We start from the raw sequence: 17,998 nt of genomic DNA, 5'->3' as shown, positions 1-17,998 counted from the left end.
ACATTATTTTGAAATGGTGATCTCAGAGCTCAAAAAGTCATGTCTCTAGAAAATTATGTAAAACTATATAGTAATATTTAAAACACAGTATATTCCATAAGGATGCCTAATGTTAACTGCTGCATAATGGTTTTAAAATTGATATTTTATCACTATATCTCCTATTAAAGTTCTGCCAGTTTAAAATTTTCAAGAGGAATTAAATGAAAAGCAAAATAACGATGAAACCATTATTTCTCAAAGTATACTCTACAGACAAACAGTGTTAGATTCGCTTACGATGTTTATTAAAAATACATATTCTAAGCCCCATCCTTGGAAATTTTGATTTATTAAACCTGAGGATACAGGAATTTTCATTAAAACAGAAAGCTTTTGGGTGGCTTTTATGAACACACATTTGAGACTTAATTAACTAGTTATACCTTACTCCCCTCAAAGATCACATATATTGCCTAAGAACGCTATCACCTCTACATGGATATATCTGGTGCATAAATTTACAGAATAAATATTTCATATTGATTTTAAAATATAATGCTGAAATTGCTTTTAAACCTATCCTCTTCAATTCAGATAATTTGGTGATGAGAAAATAATGCTGAAACATACTTGGAATCTAACTGATACAGAAGTCGGTTTTTCTATTAAAAATAAGTGTTCTTACCATGCCATGATCAAATGTGAACACACCAACATCACGTCCATGATGAATATGATTCCGTCTAATAATTGGGTTTCCATGATTTTTAACCCAAATCCCAGCTAACGCATTATTGGAAATTTCATTATCCTCATATATTCCCTACAACAAGTAATCAGCAACAAACATCAGTAGAGCTTTTAAACATTTTTTAAAAAGAAAAAAATCCCACAAAATTCAAAAATACCTGTGCATGATCTGTTATATACAGTCCAACATTTTCACAGTCGCTGATGTTACAGTGCTTGATGGTGGGACATGCTCCTTGACCACTAACACATACTGCAGAACCAACTGTAGAAAAATTATTCATTTATGTAAAAACCTACTGGGCAACATGCAGTGACTCAAAATTTTATTGTAAAATATAAAGAAAACACTAACCTGTACATGTACTTCGGATGATACAGTGATCAATAATAGGGCTACAATTTACTGTAATCTCTAAGCAGTGGTGTGCATTGTGGTGTTGTGCAGATTTGTCATCAGGGTTAAACTGAAAAGTAAAAATTTTGTTTGAAATAAACAATTACTGCCTTTATGATTTCAATGTGTATTTTAAATCTTAACATTTCTTACCCTTATTGTCATATATCCAACATAAGCATCTTCAGAGCCTTCCATAAAAACGAAGGTTGAATCTCTAGTGTTTTCAATTATAACTTTGTCTGCCACTTTCCCAGGTGCTGTGGAGAAGATATTTTAAATATTACCTTTATTCAATTTCAACAGATGGGTATCTTTATGGAGGGGGAACTTACTAAAAACATTAGTACTAAGTAGTAGGACTAATAATCACTATCAGTTAACTATGTTTCATCATCAGCCTTTACTATATTCAAATCCATGCATAGTAATACTTCTAATAACATTTAACTATAAATACTATGAATATAAAATGCAATGGCATATTAAAAAATGGTTTCTTGTGGAAACAAAAACAAAAAATGGTTTCTTGTGGAAACCATTCTGTTTCCAGCAGCAGCACTGGAAACAGAAGCTCAAGAAGAGAAGAGATCTCTATTTAAATTCATTTCCAACAGTGGCCTCAATTTAGAAAGTAATAACATCACCAGACAAAAATTTGCTCTAATCTATACTCCCCATCTTCATGGAGAGATAGAGGAAGAAAGCAAAAGAGGCTGTGAATGCAAATTTCACTAGCAAATAATAATTACTAGCTATCTTAAAATGTTCTATGTACTGTATCCTCAACATAAAAAAAAAAAACACAAATCTTCAAATGACTCAGTGTTTGACAGATATTACATTTATTCTTAGAAACCTGACCATAAATAGCTTTGAAATAGCACAGAAGTATTTAAAAATTCTATTTCAGTTCCTTTAAAAACATAGCAATAAAAACATTAGCATCTTTCTTTGCAATTCTCCTGCCTCAGACTCCAGAGTAGCTGGGATTACAGGAGCACACTACCACACCTGGCTAATTTTTTTTGTATTTTTAGTAGAGATGGGGTTTCACCATGTTGGCCGGGCCAGTCTTCAACTCCTGACCTGAAGTGATCCACCCACCTCAGCCCCCCAAAGTACTGGGATTACAGGTGTGAGCCACCGCACCCAGCCGCATCTTTATTTTCAAATAAAAGATGAAAAAACTATTTTTCTTTGTTTAATGAATAACTGAAGGCAACTGGAGAAAGTACTAACATCAGGAAACATATACAGCCAGGCATAGTGGCTCACGCCTGTAATCCCAGCACTTTGGGAGGCCAAGATAGGCAGATTGCCTAAGGTCAGGAGTTTGAGACCAGCCGGGCCAACGTGGCGAAACCCTATGTCTGCTAAAAATACAAAAATTAGCCAGGCATGGTGGTGCATGCCTATAATCCCAGCTACTTCAGAGGCTGAGGCATGAGAATTGCTTGAACCCAGGAGGCAGAGGTTGCAGTGAACCGAAATTGTGTCACTGCACTCTAGCCTGGGTGACATAGCTAGACTCTGCATCGAAAAAAAAAAAAAAAAAAAAAAAAGGTTGGGGGGGGCAGAAAAATTTATATACAGCTATAATTTCTGAACTCTTATGTTTTCATTTCCTTCACTTAAAATATGTGTGATATCTTCATTCCTACTTTACCAGCAGGATATTATAAAAATTCAACTGGATTTTAAAGTCACTAGCATTTTGAAAATCCTATCACATAAATGAGTAAAATATTAAAATTTTAATGACAATGCATTTCAAAATACCTGCACCAATCATGGTGATTGGAGATTCAATATATATCCATTCATCAGTATATATTCCAGAATGAACAAAGATAAGTCCATCAAAATGAGCCTCTTGTACCCCACCAAGGGCATCTTCAATAGTATCATAATACTAGAAAAAAATAAATGTGTCAGTACACAACTGAAAGATTACCATTTTAAATCATAAAAATAAAAATCAAACATACCAACATATTTTCTCTTCCTTTATATCTTGCAGGGTTACTGTAGAAATGTTCAGCAAATCCTGGCTTTACATGTGCACCTTTATACTAAAATGTCAAAAACAAAACCAGTGACTACTAACATAAACCTTATATTTAAATTAATGTACAACTGCATGAACAACTTTTATTACAAATCAAAAATAATTCTCAACTATTCCAAATAATTTTCTGTCATAAAGTACAATGTAAAATCTAAAACAAGTTATGATCCAGTAATATCCAGAAACAAAGAACAGGGTTTCTCAATCTCAGCATTACTGATATTTTGGGTCAGTTAATTCTTTGTTATGGGGGCTGTCCTGTGCATTGTAGGATGTTTAGAGGTATCCCTGGCCTCACCCAGCCAAATAGCAGCAGCACACTCTCCTCCCACTGTGACAATCAAAAAATGTCTCCCGACATTGCCAAATGTCCCGCAAAAAGCAAAATCATCTCCAGCTGAGTCACTCATGAAGGGCCGTATAACAATTAAGCTAAATGTGGAACTGTAAAACAACTGCTGAACACTAATAATTTAAATATAAGTTCAAGCAGACCCACTGAAATCACAAGTGCTCTCAGGCTACTGATGCTTACTGTACTAACTTATTAAGGGATATGTCAGTAGTGAAAAGAATTGCTGAATACTCTGTTGGTTGATAATTGTTCATTAAAACCTACTCAACTTTTTTTTTTTTTTTTTCCCTGAGACAAGAGTCTCACTCTGTCGCCCAGGCTGGAGTGCAGCAGTGCAATCTCAGCTCTCTGCAACTCTGCTTCCTGGGTTCAAGCAATTCTCCTGCCTTAGCCTCCCGAGTAGCTGGGACTACAGGCGCGTGCCACCACGTCTGGCTAATTTTTGTATTTTTAGAAGAGATGCAGTTTCGCCATGTTGGCCAAGCTGGTCTTGAACTCCTGACCTCAGGTAATCTGCCTACCTCAGCCTCCCAAGGTGCTGGGATTACAGGTGTGAGCCACCACGCCCAGCCTAAACTTATTTCTTAAAATTATTTATAAATGTATAATATAAACCAACATATTCTATTTATATTTCATACCAACTGCTGGAAACTCTCTTTCCAGGGATTTGGATGTTCATACTCTTCTGGATTAATCTGGTAGAATTTACCAGGTTCAGGATGCATCATAGGGCGAGTATATTCAAATACTTCCATATATAATCGTTTCCTGAACAGAGAAAGGAATTAAAATTTTCTTGATAAAATGTCCTTTAGATTAATACACTTTTGAACTATAACAATTATTTGAGGCCTCAAAAACTTAAGAAAGTAAGAATACACAAAAATGAATATTAAAACACAGGATTTTTTTTTTGAGACAGAGTCTCACTGTCATCCAGACTAGAATGCAAGTGGCACGATCTCGGCTCATTGCAACCTCCCTCTCCCAGGTTCAAGCGGTTCTTCAGTCTCAGCCTCCTGAGTAGCTGAGATTATGGGAATGCGTCACCACGCCCAGCTAAAAACAGGATTTAAAATGTGAAAACGTTATTTTTCACATTTAAAATTTTCAGTGTAGTTGCATATGGAAATTATGTTTTTTTCCTTTTTTTTCTTTGAGACATAGTCTATTTCTATTATCCAGGCTGGAGTGCAGTGCCACGATCTCAGCTCACTGCAACCTCTGCCTCCTGGGCTCAAATGATCCTCCCAGACCTCAGCCTCCCAAGTAGCTGGGACTACAAGCACATGCTACCCAGGCTGGTCTTCAACTCTGGAGCTCAAGTGATTTACCCACCTCAGCCTCCCAAAGTGCTGGGATTACAGGCGTGAGCCACCATGCCTGGCTGAAAATTAGTTTTTCTGTGAAAATTTTCACAATGTAACTGCGTATGAAAATTAGTCCACACAGACCAACAAAAAGTTCCGATTTCCTTACAAACTGTTTACTCAGGAAGGGGAAAAAAAAGTTATCCTTACTGTAAAAACATCATGATTATCACTTAAAAAGATAATTTTTTCTTTTTCTTTTTGAGACATAGTCTCACTCCCATTGCACACACTGGAGTGCAGAGGCGTGACCATGGCTCATTGCAGCCTTAACCTCCCAGGTTCAAGTGATCCTCTTGCCTTATTTTTTTATTTTTTTGGAGAAACGAGGTCCCAGTATGTTGCCCAGGCTGGTCTCAAACTCCTGGGCTCAAGTAATCTGCCCACTTCAGCCTCCCAAAGTGCTGGGATTATAGGCGTGAGCCACTTCGCCTAGCCTAAAAAGATAATTTTCAGTAAAAAATACTTTGAACTTAATTTGTCCTGTATCTTCAGTCCATTTATATCCTATCAAGAACCATCAAATCTTCAAACTGGAGTAATGGTTAACTATTATCATTTTTGGTACAGTGAGCAATGCTGTTTTGTTCTGCTGCTCTTCATTCTCATTTCTCCTTTGTAATTTTTCTCTTAAATGTAAGGTGTGGGCCGGGCACAGTGGCTCATGCCTGTAATCCCAGCACTTTGGGAGGCTGAGGCAGGAGGACCACCTGAGGTCAGGAGTTCAAGACCAGCCTAGCCAACATGGTGAAACCCTGTCTCTACTAAAAATACAAAAAATAGCTGGGCATGGTGGCAGGCGCCTGTAATCCCAGCTACTCAGGAGGCTGAGGCAGAATTGCTTGAACCCAGGAGGCAGAGGTTGCAGTGAGTCAAGATTGTGCCACTGCACTCCAGCCTGGGCAACAAGAACGAAACTCCGTCAAAAACAACAACAAAAACATACATATATATATAGTGCACATTTTGTGCATAATAAAAGTAATACACATAACCGTTGTAAAACAAAAAAGTGTAAAGAACTATAGTTTCAATATATTAACTATTAACAGTCTGCCATATTTGCTTCCACTCATTTTAACTACAGATCATTTATTATAGTTGTGATTACATAGCAAATTCAATTTTGTACTCTGTTCTTTTCTTTAAAAAACAGGGTCTCCATCTGTTTTCCAGGCTGGAGTACAGTGGCACGATCACGGCTCTCTGCAGCCTTGACTTCCTGGGCTCAGATGATCCTCCTGCCTCAGCCTCTGGAGTAGCTGGGACCACAGGCAGGAGCCACCACACCTGGCCTCTTTTCACTTTTATAACAGCATTTTTTTCATGTTATTAAAAACTTGGGCTGGGTGCGGTGGCTCATGCCTGTAATCCCAGCACTTTGGGCGACCGAGGTAGAAGGATCACTTGACCCCAGGAGTTCAAGATCAGACTAACAGTGAGACCCTTTGTCTCCAAAAAAAAAAAAAAAAAAAATTAGCTGGGCATGGTGACACATGCCTGTGGTCCCAGCTACTCAGGAGGCTGAGGCAGGAGAATGGCTTGAGCCCAGAGGGTTGAGGCTGCAGTGAGCTGTGATCCCGACACTGCACTCCAGCCTGGGTGACAGAGCAAGACCCTGTCTCTCAAAAAACAAATGAAAATCTCTGTAAAAATTACTATTAGTGGTTATATCACAACTCTCCAAGTACACATTACACAGTTTACGTGGTTCATTCCCTTATTTCTGGATATTTAGATTTTTTACAATTTTTCTCATTTTAACTAGGCTGTTATGAAAAATTTGTACATAAGGCAAAAAAACTTTTCAGAAGTAGAATTACTGGGTCAAAGAGCATGAATTATTTAAAGATTCATGAATGCAACTGTTTTCCAAAAGTGATGTATAAAACCTACATTCTAATCTATCAGATTTAAAATTCATTAGCTATTTTAAATTACACTGTTATATTTCTAAAAAGCTATTAAAAGAAAAACATTTCCCATAATCACTCAGTTGCTATTAACTGATAAATAGCAGAGAAAATACTTCATTTACTGATTTATAAATACCACCTGGACTGACAGCCCCCATTTGTAACTTGGAATTGATAAGCATTTTAATTTTGTTTCAACTAATTGTAACTACCAACTGACCGCTCCGACTTTCCTACCATGTTTAGCATTTTGGGCAACAAATAATATATCTCAAGTTAATAAGGAATAGGTTTTTACTTACCACAAAATTGGATCATTAGCAAGTTCACTGAAGCGTTTACATACACAAGCTGCTCTACAAAGATCCTGTTCCAGCAAGTAAGAGAAGATTTTTAGAACCACTTCATCTGGCAGTTTCTCCTGAAGATACTGTTCAGCAGGTGCTGCTATAAAGAGATTAACATATAAACTATCATTCGAGCAATAACTTTCTCATTATTTAAAGAACACAGTTTCCATTTTATCTAATGAATAGCTTTTTTTTTGGATAATGGTCATTTTATAAGCATGTGGGTTTCATGGGTAACACATATTTATCTCTACCCTGAACTAACAAAAGTACTCCTTCGTTTAGGTATTATGTGCCATCTCAGAAATGGTTAAAATAAATACATAAAAAGCATTTTTATACAACAATAAAAGTCAGAGGGAGAGGTCAGGGTTCTAAAGTTTATTCTGTAATAATCACTTTCTGAATCCCAAAGGTAATACTCGAATACATTTAATTTTCATTTTTTGGTATCAAGCAAAATTTTAAAAAATTATTTTACCCATTTCTTACTTTCCCACAGGAAATACCTGATAGATCTTGTGATTTTCCAGACACTCTTGCACGTTTTGCACGATGACCAAAGTTTTCTGTAGTTGAAGTTGAGGCGCCCTTCAAAAACAAAACAGAAACTAGTAGAGCAAATATTCTTATCATCCATAATCATTACTTCTAAAAAAGGATGACATTCCCGTTTTCGTTTCTTGAAAATTCTTTCATTACAAAAAGACAAGCAATTACATTTAAAGTTACCTCCATACTGTTCTTTGTGGGACACGCTGTTCTTTTCGGCAAAAGAGTTTTTCTACGAAGTTGGTATGGACTATTTTGTGCACCAGGACCTGATTCTTCTGCAACCATATCTGCAGGCACATCATCATCTGTTATAAACAAAAGCAATGAGAAAAATTACACCGTTTTAAAAAAAAGTTCTATGGATACAGAAAACTTTCTTAAAACTTCAAATTCGGGAGGGAGCAGATACAAGTTTTACGTGAAATTCCAACCAACTCAATAGCCTTATGAAAGAAATGTTAGATTTCTATAAAATGTGGAAGATTTTTTTTTTTTTTTGAGATGGAGTCTCGCTTTGTTGCCCAGGCTGGAGTGCAGTGGCACGCTCTCGGCTCACTGCAAGCTCCGCCTCCTGAGTTCACACCTTTCTCCTGCCTCAGCCTCCTGAGTAGCTGGGACTACAGGCGCCCGCCACCACGCCCGGCTAATTTTTTGTATTTTTAGTAGAGATGGAGTTTCGTTGTGGTAGCCAGGATGGTCTTGATCTCCTGACCTCATGATCCACTCACCTCAGTCTCCCAAAGTGCTGGTATTACAGGAGTGAGCCACCGCGCCCGGCCGTGGAAGACTTTTTTTTAAAAAAAGGTGAGGAGGATGTCCACTTGCTGAGAGGAGTGGGAAGGGAACTGGTACTACATGGTTAGAGACCATATATGGTGAAGGCAGCTTAGCAAGGAGTGTGTCTATGAAGAAGAACAGCTCAATATAGGGCATGAGATACCAGGTAGGGTAAAAAGGGTGTCAGAGGGTGGTCTGGTGTATGAACATCTTTTTTTTTTTTTTGGAGATAGAGGGTCTCATTCTGTCGCGCAGGCTGGAGTGCAGTGGCCCGATCACAGCTCACTGCAGCCTCAACCTCTTGGGCTCAAGCAATCCTCCTGCCTCAGCAACCCGAGCAGCTGGGGCTACAGGCATACGCCACCACCCAGCTAATTAAAAAACAATTTTTTTTTGGTAGAGATGGGGTCTCACTATATTGCCCAGGCTGGTCTCAGACTCCTGGGTTCTAGCAATCCTCCCACCTTGGCCTCCAAAGTGCTTTCAACAGGTCATGGCTACAGTGAGCTATGATCACACATCTGCACTCCAGCCTGGGTGACAGAGCAAGACCCTGTCTAAAAATAAGTCAGTCAATCCATCCATCTGTGAGTTTATAATAATACTTTAAACATTAAAAAAAAAAGATTATTTGAAAGACGCTAGTGGAAACCAACCCACCATGTTGAAAACTGGTAAATAACGCAGTGGCTCAAGCCTGTAATCCCAGCACTTTGGGAGGCCAAGGCGGGCGGATCACGAGGTCAGGAGATCGAGACCATCCTGGCTAACACAGTGAAACCCCATCTCTACTAAAAATACAAAAAATTAGCCTGGTGTGGTAGCAGGCGCCCGTAGTCCCAGCTACTCAGGAGGCTGAGGCAGGAGAATGGCGTGAACCCGGGAGGCAGAGCTTGCAGTGAGCACTCCAGTCTGGGCGACAGAGCAAGACTCCGTCTCAAAAAAAACCCAAAAACCAAAAAACAAAACTGGTAAATAACAAGATATAAGCAAACACTTATTCTTCCTCTCTTACATAAACTGAATCACCAGGTAGCTAAGTATTAGATGAGGGGAAGCTTCTCTATAGAAACATTCCAGTAATGAAGAGATAATAAAATTAGAGAATCACCATTTTGTTATCTCTAATGAGTTAACAGATTTAACCAATGAGTATCAATAGTTTGTAAAATCACAAAAACAACCAGTAGTGTATATATCTCCTATACCACTACCTATGAAGTCTGGCTAAAAACATCAAACCTGAATCTGATCAAACCTTTAAGAAACTCTACAGGTCAAACTACCAGTTTCTTAACAAATAAATTGGACAAAAACAGTGGGAGAAAAATAAAGAAAACTTTATAAAACACATTAAGAATATAAACTTTGGTATTCAAATTATTATTATTATTATTATTATTATTATTATTATTATTATTATTAGAGATGGAGTTTCATTCTGTCGCCAGTCTGGAGTGCAGTGGCGTGATCTCCGCTGACTGCAACCTCCACCTCCTGGGTTCAAGTGATTCCCCTGCTCAGCCTCCTGAGTAGCTGGGACTACAGGCACACACCACCATGCCTGGCTAACTTTTTGTATTTTAGTAGAGACGGGGTTTCACCATGTTGGCCAGGATGGTCTCTAACTCCTGACCTCGTGATCCGCCCACCTCGGCCTCCCAAAGTGCTGGGATTACAGGCGTAAGCCACTGTACCCGGACAAATTATTTTTTAAAAAGCTAGAAAATGATTATAATACAAATGCTTTTAGTGGGGAAGGAGGAGAATATAATTTTTTTTTTTTTTGAGACAGAGTCTCGCCCTGTCGCCCAGGCTGGAGTGCACTTGCGTGATCTCGGCTTACTGCAACCTCCACCTCCTGGGTTCAAGCGATTCTCCTGCCTCAGCCTCCCGAGTAGCTGGGACTACAGGTGCGCTCCACTATGGCCAGCTAATTTTTGTATTTTTGATAGAGACGGGGTTTCACAATGTTGGCCAGGATGGTCTTGATCTCTTGACCTCGTGATCCGCCCACCTCGGCCTCCCAAAGTGCTGGGATTATAAGCGTGAGCCACCGGCGCCCAGCAGCAGGAGAATATAATTAGAATGGGAAACATAAAAGGCTTAGTATGGCTGGCAAAGTTCTATTTCTTGACTTGTTGGTATTACAAAGATAATAACTTAATAATAACTCAACAAGCTCTGTATTTGTGTTTTATGTAGGTTTCTCTACCTAGCTATATTTCATAATAACAAAGGTATAAAAAGGGGAGAGAGTTTGTAAAAGTGTAATATTTAAAAGTAGAGATTTACAATCAGCTAACCTTGGGTGTAAATTAACATTTTTAAGCCTACATTTTCTCATCTATTAAAGATAATAGTATGTTATAATTGAAAGCTGCTAAAAACTTAAATATATGTAAAACACACAGTATGCCTGGGCTCATATGCAGAGTTCAAGAAGTATTTCAATTACTATTATTTCATTTAAATATTATTTGATTAACATCACTTTCAAATGAAACTTGGAAAAACAGGTAAATTTTTCTTTTTTCTTTCTTTTTTTTTTTTAAAAGATACAGGGTCTCACTTTGTCACCCAGGCCGGAATACAGTGGCACAATCATGGCTTGCTGCAGCCTGAATCTCCTGGGCTCAAGCAGCCCTCCCATCTTGGCCTCTCGAATAGCTGGAACTGCAGATGTGAACCACCACACCTGGCTAATTAAAACAATTTTTTTTGTAGACACAAGGTCTCACCATGTTGTGCAGGCTAGTCTCAAAACTCCTGAGCTCAAGTGATTCTCCTGCCATGGCCTCCCAAAGTGATGACATTATTACAGCTGTGAGTCAATGTGCCCAGCTTGTAAATTTTCCATGTAGTGCAGGAATCACCAAAAGTAGCTAGTATGATACACCTAGGCATTTGTGGAACTCTCTCCCTTTGAGGTCTAATATGTGTAATTCTATAAATGTTTGTATATTAATAATATGACTAGTAAATGTCCTATGTGTGCTTGAAAGGAACATCAATACTAATTTTTAGAGTACGGTTTAAACATGTCTAAAAGATCTAGCTTGTTAATTGTGTTGTTCAAATAGTCTCTATGCTTTCATTTTTTCACTTTTGTTGAGGGTGGTGGTGGTTTATTCATTGGCTTCTGAAGGAAATGTGCTGAAATCTCTCACTGTATTTGTAGCTATTCTTTTTTTTTTTTTTTTTTTTTGCCTGCAAATTTTTGCTTTATGTGCTTTGAGACAATATTATTTGGACACACAGATTCAAGATAACTATTTCTTCCTGGTGAATTATTCTATTCTTCATTATGTAATGGCTTTCTTCATCATCTTCATTATGTAATGGCTTTCTTCATCACTAACAATGCTTTCTGCCTTAAAAATATATTTTTGGTCTATGAGCTTTCTGTTTTGGTTTGTGTCAGTCTAGTATTTTTTAAATCCTTTATTTTCAATTTCTTACTTTTATGGATTACATTTTAGATTTGCTGCTTCTTTTTTTTTATTTTTTTTGAGATGAGTCTTGCTCTGTTGCCCAGGTTGGAGTGCAATGGCGTGATCTCGGCTCACTGCAACCTCCGCCTCTTGGGTTCAAGCTATTCTCCCGCCTCAGCCTTCCAAGTAGCTGGGATTACAGGCATGCGCCACCACGCCTGGCTAATTTTTGTATTTTTAATAGAGACGGGGTTTCACTATGTTGGCCAGGATGGTCTCGAACTCCTGACCTCAGGTGATCCGCCTGTCTCAGCCTCCCAAAGTGCTGGGATTACAGGCATGAACCACTGTGCCTGGCCTAGATTTGCTTATTCTTAACCATTTATTGCTAGACTTTTCCTTTTCAGCCAAAGCAAGAGTATCTGTCTAATCTGAAATTTAACCCATCTACTGCCAATTTCCATGAGTATATTTTTAATTTCTAAAAGTTATTTTTTTCCAAGTTTTACTGTTTCTTTTTCACACTGATCTATTACCTCATCGCTTCATTTCCTTCTTTTATCTCTTCAATCATTTCACTCTCATTTTATATTCTCTCTTAGATTTTTCTGTCATTGAATTTGTTCTTGAGTGAGCATTTGATTAGTGGGCACTTTTTCTAATCTCTATGCATAATTAGGGAAGTTGTTTCAGGCTCTAGGCCACATGCCTGGGTCTTTGTTCCAGATATATTTTGAAAAGGCCCAAGGCCATATATCCTATCCCCATGTGTGCAATAAAATTCAACCCCAGACCCCTTAGAACATATGCAGGACCAAAAGACCCCTGTGTTATATACAGCAACACTAGCTCCCGCTTAGTGTTCTAATTTTCTCTGATTTCTGATACCTATGAATTTTCCTCCTCTTTCCTTCCTTAGAAGTTTAGTTATACGTTTATAGTTTTGTTCTTAATGCATATTTCTTTGGTTTGTTTTGTTTTTGAGACAGGGTCTCACTCTGTCACCCGGCTGGAGTGCAGCGGTGGGATCTCGACTCACTGCAACCTCCGTTTCCCTGGCTCAAGCAATTCTCCCACCTCAGTTTACAGGTGTGCACGCCACCATGCCTGGCTAATTTTTGTAGATACATGGTTTTGCCATGTTGCCCAGGATGGGTCTCAAACTCCTGAGCTCAAGTGATCCGCCCACCTTGGCCTCCCAAAATGCTGGGATTACAGGCATGAGCCACTGTGCCCAGCCCTTATTGCATATTTCATTTTGATATGTTTGTAGTATGCATGCATGTGGGTTAATGTCTCTATCAGCTTGTTTGCCATTGCCTTCAGTAGTCAGTCCAATTCTACAACACTCAAAAGTACATTCTCAAACTTTTCATCCTATACAACTCCCTCTTCCCTCCCTCACCTTCACCTTTTTAAAATCTGTAGACCTTATTACTACAGACACCCACCCACCCCACCCTGGAATCCTTTCCTTCTCACCATCGACTAGCAAATAGTAAAGATTGAAAAGTAAGGAATTCAAAGGTCGTAACAGGAAAGAGAAGGTGCTGATTAATTCATTTGCATCCTAAAATGTACAGCAAATAAATTCAAGAAGCTACACGATTTAAGTCATGAATACCACAGAAATCTCAACTTCCCATTTGTAAACACTGTCCTAAAGTGCTCATGAGTTATAAAATTACTGTTTTGAACTCTGCGCTGAAGAATATGTGCTAATTTCTACATAGTTCTCATATTAAATTACTACTGACTGTTCTGAGAATCAAGTACAGTGCCAGAAGTTACTTAAAAAGGGATCATTCTGGGAAGATAGGTTGGCTACTACCGTGATAAGCTGCAAAAAAGCTTAAAAGAAATCTCTAGTCATTTGGGTTCGCTTCATCTTTTGAACTCCTGTAGTACTGAATATATACCATATATCCCTTACTATACCTTAGCTGCCTTATGTTGTATTTACTTTTTTTATTATATGCCATATTTCCCTAACAAAATTAGAAGCTCTGAGGGCAAGGTAGGGTAAAAAGGGTGCCCTCTTTTATATTCTTCAGTGTTTAACTTGGTGCCCAATCAGTACTCAATAAATATTGATTCCCATCAATGGAGAACCCTTTAATTTTACTCAATTCAGGGAGTTCTTCGTAGAAGCCATCACTAGTGGTGGCTATGTTGACCTTATGTCCTACTTTACAGGAAAAAAAAAAAAGCCAAATAAGAACTGCCTAAACTTCCTTCCAACATCCAAATCCACAAATGCATTTACATGTAGATCCATTATTTTTTGTTCCCTCCTGAAATTATGGAGAAGTATTCCGCAAGACAGACTTAGCATACGTGAAACAAAAAATACTTGTTACATTAAATAAAAATGAGTAAAGCCAATGATCCATGATAGATGCAGCAAACTGGCTCCAACCCAAGAAACACGAAATCATGGATTAGTTATGGTTTTGTGCCAACAAGTCTAAAAGCAAGACCTTAAAATAACTTTGGCCAGGCACGGTGGCCCATGCCTGTAAATCCCAGCACTTTGGGAGGCCCAGGCGGGCAGATCATCTGAGGTCGGGAGGTCTAGACCAGCCTGGCCAACATGGAGAAACTCCGTCTCTACTAAAAATACAAAATTAGCCAGGTTTGGTGGCGCATGCCTGTAATCCCAGCTACTCAGGGGGCTGAGGCAGGAGAATCGCTTGAACCTGGAAGGAGGAGGCTGCAGTGAGCGGAGATCATGCCATTGCACTCCAGCGTGGGCAACAAAAACGAAACTGTCTCCAAAAAAAAAAAAAAAAAAAAAATTTAATTTTATAGTTTTCATTTTTATATCTAATAGAATATTAACACCAATGATTAATGTCAAGTTGTAATCAGACTTAAAAATAACCCTCTACCAAAAATGTTCAATTTTAACCATAATTTACAGAAAAATTTTTTAGTTAGAAAAAATGTTCTAGACCAGAAATGTCCACCAGAAATAGAATGCAATCCACATATGTAATTTAGCTGCATTAAAAAATAAAAGTGAAATTTTAATATACTTAACATATTAAATCTGAAATATATCATTTCAACATGTAAATATAAAATTATTAGAGATAATTTACATTTTTTTCATACTAAATCTTTGAAAATAGTACGTATGTGTAATACAGCATGCCTCTATTCAGACTAGGCATATTTCAGGTGCTCAAAAGCCACATGCAGCTAGTGGCTACCCTTAATTGGACAATGCAGACACATACGGTCACTTATCACTTAAAAACAAGAACACATTCTGAGAAGGCTGGTCGTGGTGGCTCACACCTGTAATCCCTGCACTTTAGGAGGCCAAGGAGGCGGTTCACCTGAGGCCAGGAGTTCAAGACCAGCCTAGCCAACGTGATGAAACACTATCTCTACCAAAAAAAAATAAAATAAATCAGCCAGGTGTGGTGGCACCTGTAATCCCAGCTACTCAGGAGGCTGAGCCAGGAGAATTGCTTGAACCTGAAAGGTGTAGACTGCAGTGAGCTGACATTGTGCAACTGCACTCCAGCCTGAGTGACAGAGCGAGACTCTGTCTCAAAAAAAAAAAAAAAAAGAAAAAGAAATTAAACACTTAGGCTATAATGGTATAAGCCTACTGTTCCTAGGCTATAAGCCTGTACAGCATGTTACTGTACTGTACTGAACACTGTAGACAATTGTAACACAATAGTAAATAACTGCCTATCTAAAGAAAGTAAAAAGGTACAGTAAAAATACAGTATTGTGGCTGGGTGTGGTGGCTCATGCCTGTAATCCCAGCACTTTGGGAGGCCAAGACGGGAGGATCATTTGAGGTCTGGAGTTTGGGACCAGCCTGGTCAACATGGTGAAACCCTGTTTCTACTAAAAATACAAAAATTAGCAAGGCGTGGTGGCACACGCCTGTAGTCCCAGCTACCAAGGAGGCTGAGGCAGGAGAACCGCCTGAACCCAGGAGGTTGCAGTTAGCCAAGATCACACCCACTGCACTCACTCCAGCCTGGGTGACAGAGCGAGACTCTGTCTCAAAAGAACAAATAAAATATAGTATCATAATCTTTTGGGACCACCATCATATACAGTCTGTTGTTGATGAAAACATTGTTATGTGGTGCATGACTGTGTTAGACAGACTGTGTGTGTATATAAAAACACACACATATGGCCAGGCACAGTGGCTCATGCCTGTAATCCCAGCACTTTCGGAGGCTGAGGCAGGTGGATCATGAGGTCAGGAGACTGGGACCATCCTGGCTAACACAGTGAAACCCCATCTCTACTAAAAATACAAAAATTAGCCAGGCGTGGTGACGGGTGCTTGCAGTCCCAGCTACTTGGGAGGCTGAGGCAGGAGAATGGTGTGAATCCGGGAGGTGGAGCTTGCAGTGAGCTGAGATCACACCACTGCACTCCAGCCCAGGCAACAGAGCGAGACTCCATCTCAAAAAAAAAAAAAACAAAAAACAACCAAATACACAAACACACACACACACACACACACACACACACACACACACACATCTTTCACTAAACCTTTATCAGTTCTCTTAAAGCAGAGATCCCCAACCCCCAGGGCCAGTTAGGAACTGGGCCACCCAGGAGGTGAGTGGTAGGTGACCAAGCAATACTGCCTGAGCTCCGCCTCCTGTTAGATCAGATACAGCATTAGATTCTCATAGGAGTGTGAACCCTATTGTGAACTGCACATGCGAGGGATCTAGGTTGTGCACTTCCTATGAGAATCTAATTATGTGGTGCATGTCTGATGATCTGAGGTGAAGAGTTTCATCCTGAAACCACCCACCCCTCTGAGTCTGTGGAAAAATTGTCTTCCACAAAACCAGTCGTTGGTGCCAAAAAAGGTTGGGGACCACTGTCTTAAAGCATAAAAAGTTAATATGCAATTTAAAAGTATGCTATTTGCACACACATATACATCAAAATTTATTTTATAATTTCTAGATTTTACTACAAATCCTATGCTATAAATACACTACAATCTTCACTATTAATAGAAACCACAGAAATAAGTAAAGGCTTCTGGAAAATAAACATGTTTCTTTAATTAAAAAATAATCTTTGACATCTTTGATAATAAATGTAGCACTGAAAATTTATTTTAGGATTCAAATAAGATTCCTAACTGTCTTGACTCTATTTATTCTGAGGCTAGCAGAATACCTTGCTTTTTATATACCCTTTACCTTGAAAGTTTGCAAAAAAACTATACTATTGATTGGCTGGGGTTTAAAGTCTACACATTTTAGGTTATAAAGTTAAGAGTAGTTTATGGAATTTAATTGACAGAAGTTTTTTTCCCCACAAATATACAAATTCCAATTTACTTACCCATAGTCACAGATCAGATTGGAAACTTAGGCAAATCTGTGCTACTAACAACTTTGTGTTTAGAAACAGCTCCCAGTCTCATGGCGTAAAGGAACCACACTTGACAACTGTTTCTAACACAGTTGGAAACTACCACAGCTTTTCTCTAACTGCTAAAAAAATTCACAAATGGAAATCAAGACAAAATTTAAATACTTATAAAGTTAAATGGTTTACTTAAAATTTAAATATTTTATAGTGGAGAGCCCAAAAGTAAAGTTATAATTAAAAAACCTTTTTAAAAGCTTGACTTGCTGTAAAGCAAGTGTTTCTGATTTTATAGTTACATTTTAAAATTATTTATTTAGGATACTGTTACACAATACTTCCATTAATGTATTCCGTTACTAACACACATACACTCTTACATTGAATTTTTGCCACTACAGGATCATTATACTTAAAATGACTAAAAAAAATGTGCATTTTCGTTACTTAGCAACAACCTTCAAAAGCCAAATCTTGCCATGTACTGTGCTAGGTATTGGTGAAACAGGTCAATCAAACAGAATATTGTATTTGCTCTTCAAGAGCCTAAGAGACAGACATTAAACAGGCAGTAATAATGCAGTGTGTCACATGCTGACAAGGATAAGCAAAAAGTATTGAGGGAATATTTAACAACATCTAATCCAATATTAGAT

The 17,998-nt window shown here is 38.4% G+C and overlaps 1 protein-coding gene across 3 annotated transcripts in view; it reads right to left on the bottom strand.

The window, feature by feature from the left end:
- Nucleotides 1-17,998, bottom strand: part of FBXO11 (F-box protein 11) — a 101,182-nt gene that overhangs the window by 23,943 nt on the left and 59,241 nt on the right. For 2 of the 3 annotated variants that reach the window (XM_055240857.2, XM_055240859.1), the window contains exons 2-11: nt 7,927-8,054; nt 7,704-7,785; nt 7,147-7,291; nt 4,197-4,326; nt 3,121-3,204; nt 2,912-3,044; nt 1,283-1,389; nt 1,088-1,199; nt 891-997; nt 668-805 (exon numbers count right to left, since the gene is read on the bottom strand). In XM_055240857.2, coding sequence (XP_055096832.1) covers nt 668-805; nt 891-997; nt 1,088-1,199; nt 1,283-1,389; nt 2,912-3,044; nt 3,121-3,204; nt 4,197-4,326; nt 7,147-7,291; nt 7,704-7,785; nt 7,927-8,054 — 1,166 coding nt within the window. The remainder of the gene's footprint in view (nt 1-667; nt 806-890; nt 998-1,087; nt 1,200-1,282; nt 1,390-2,911; nt 3,045-3,120; nt 3,205-4,196; nt 4,327-7,146; nt 7,292-7,703; nt 7,786-7,926; nt 8,055-17,998) is intronic. The other variant, XM_055240856.2, reaches the window with a different exon arrangement.

The sequence above is a fragment of the Symphalangus syndactylus genome, chromosome 14, assembly GCF_028878055.3.
Source record: "Symphalangus syndactylus isolate Jambi chromosome 14, NHGRI_mSymSyn1-v2.1_pri, whole genome shotgun sequence".
NCBI classification, from domain to species: domain Eukaryota; kingdom Metazoa; phylum Chordata; class Mammalia; order Primates; family Hylobatidae; genus Symphalangus; species Symphalangus syndactylus.
Note: the sequence above shows the minus strand (reverse complement) of the source record. Positions and strands in the feature narration are given on the sequence as shown.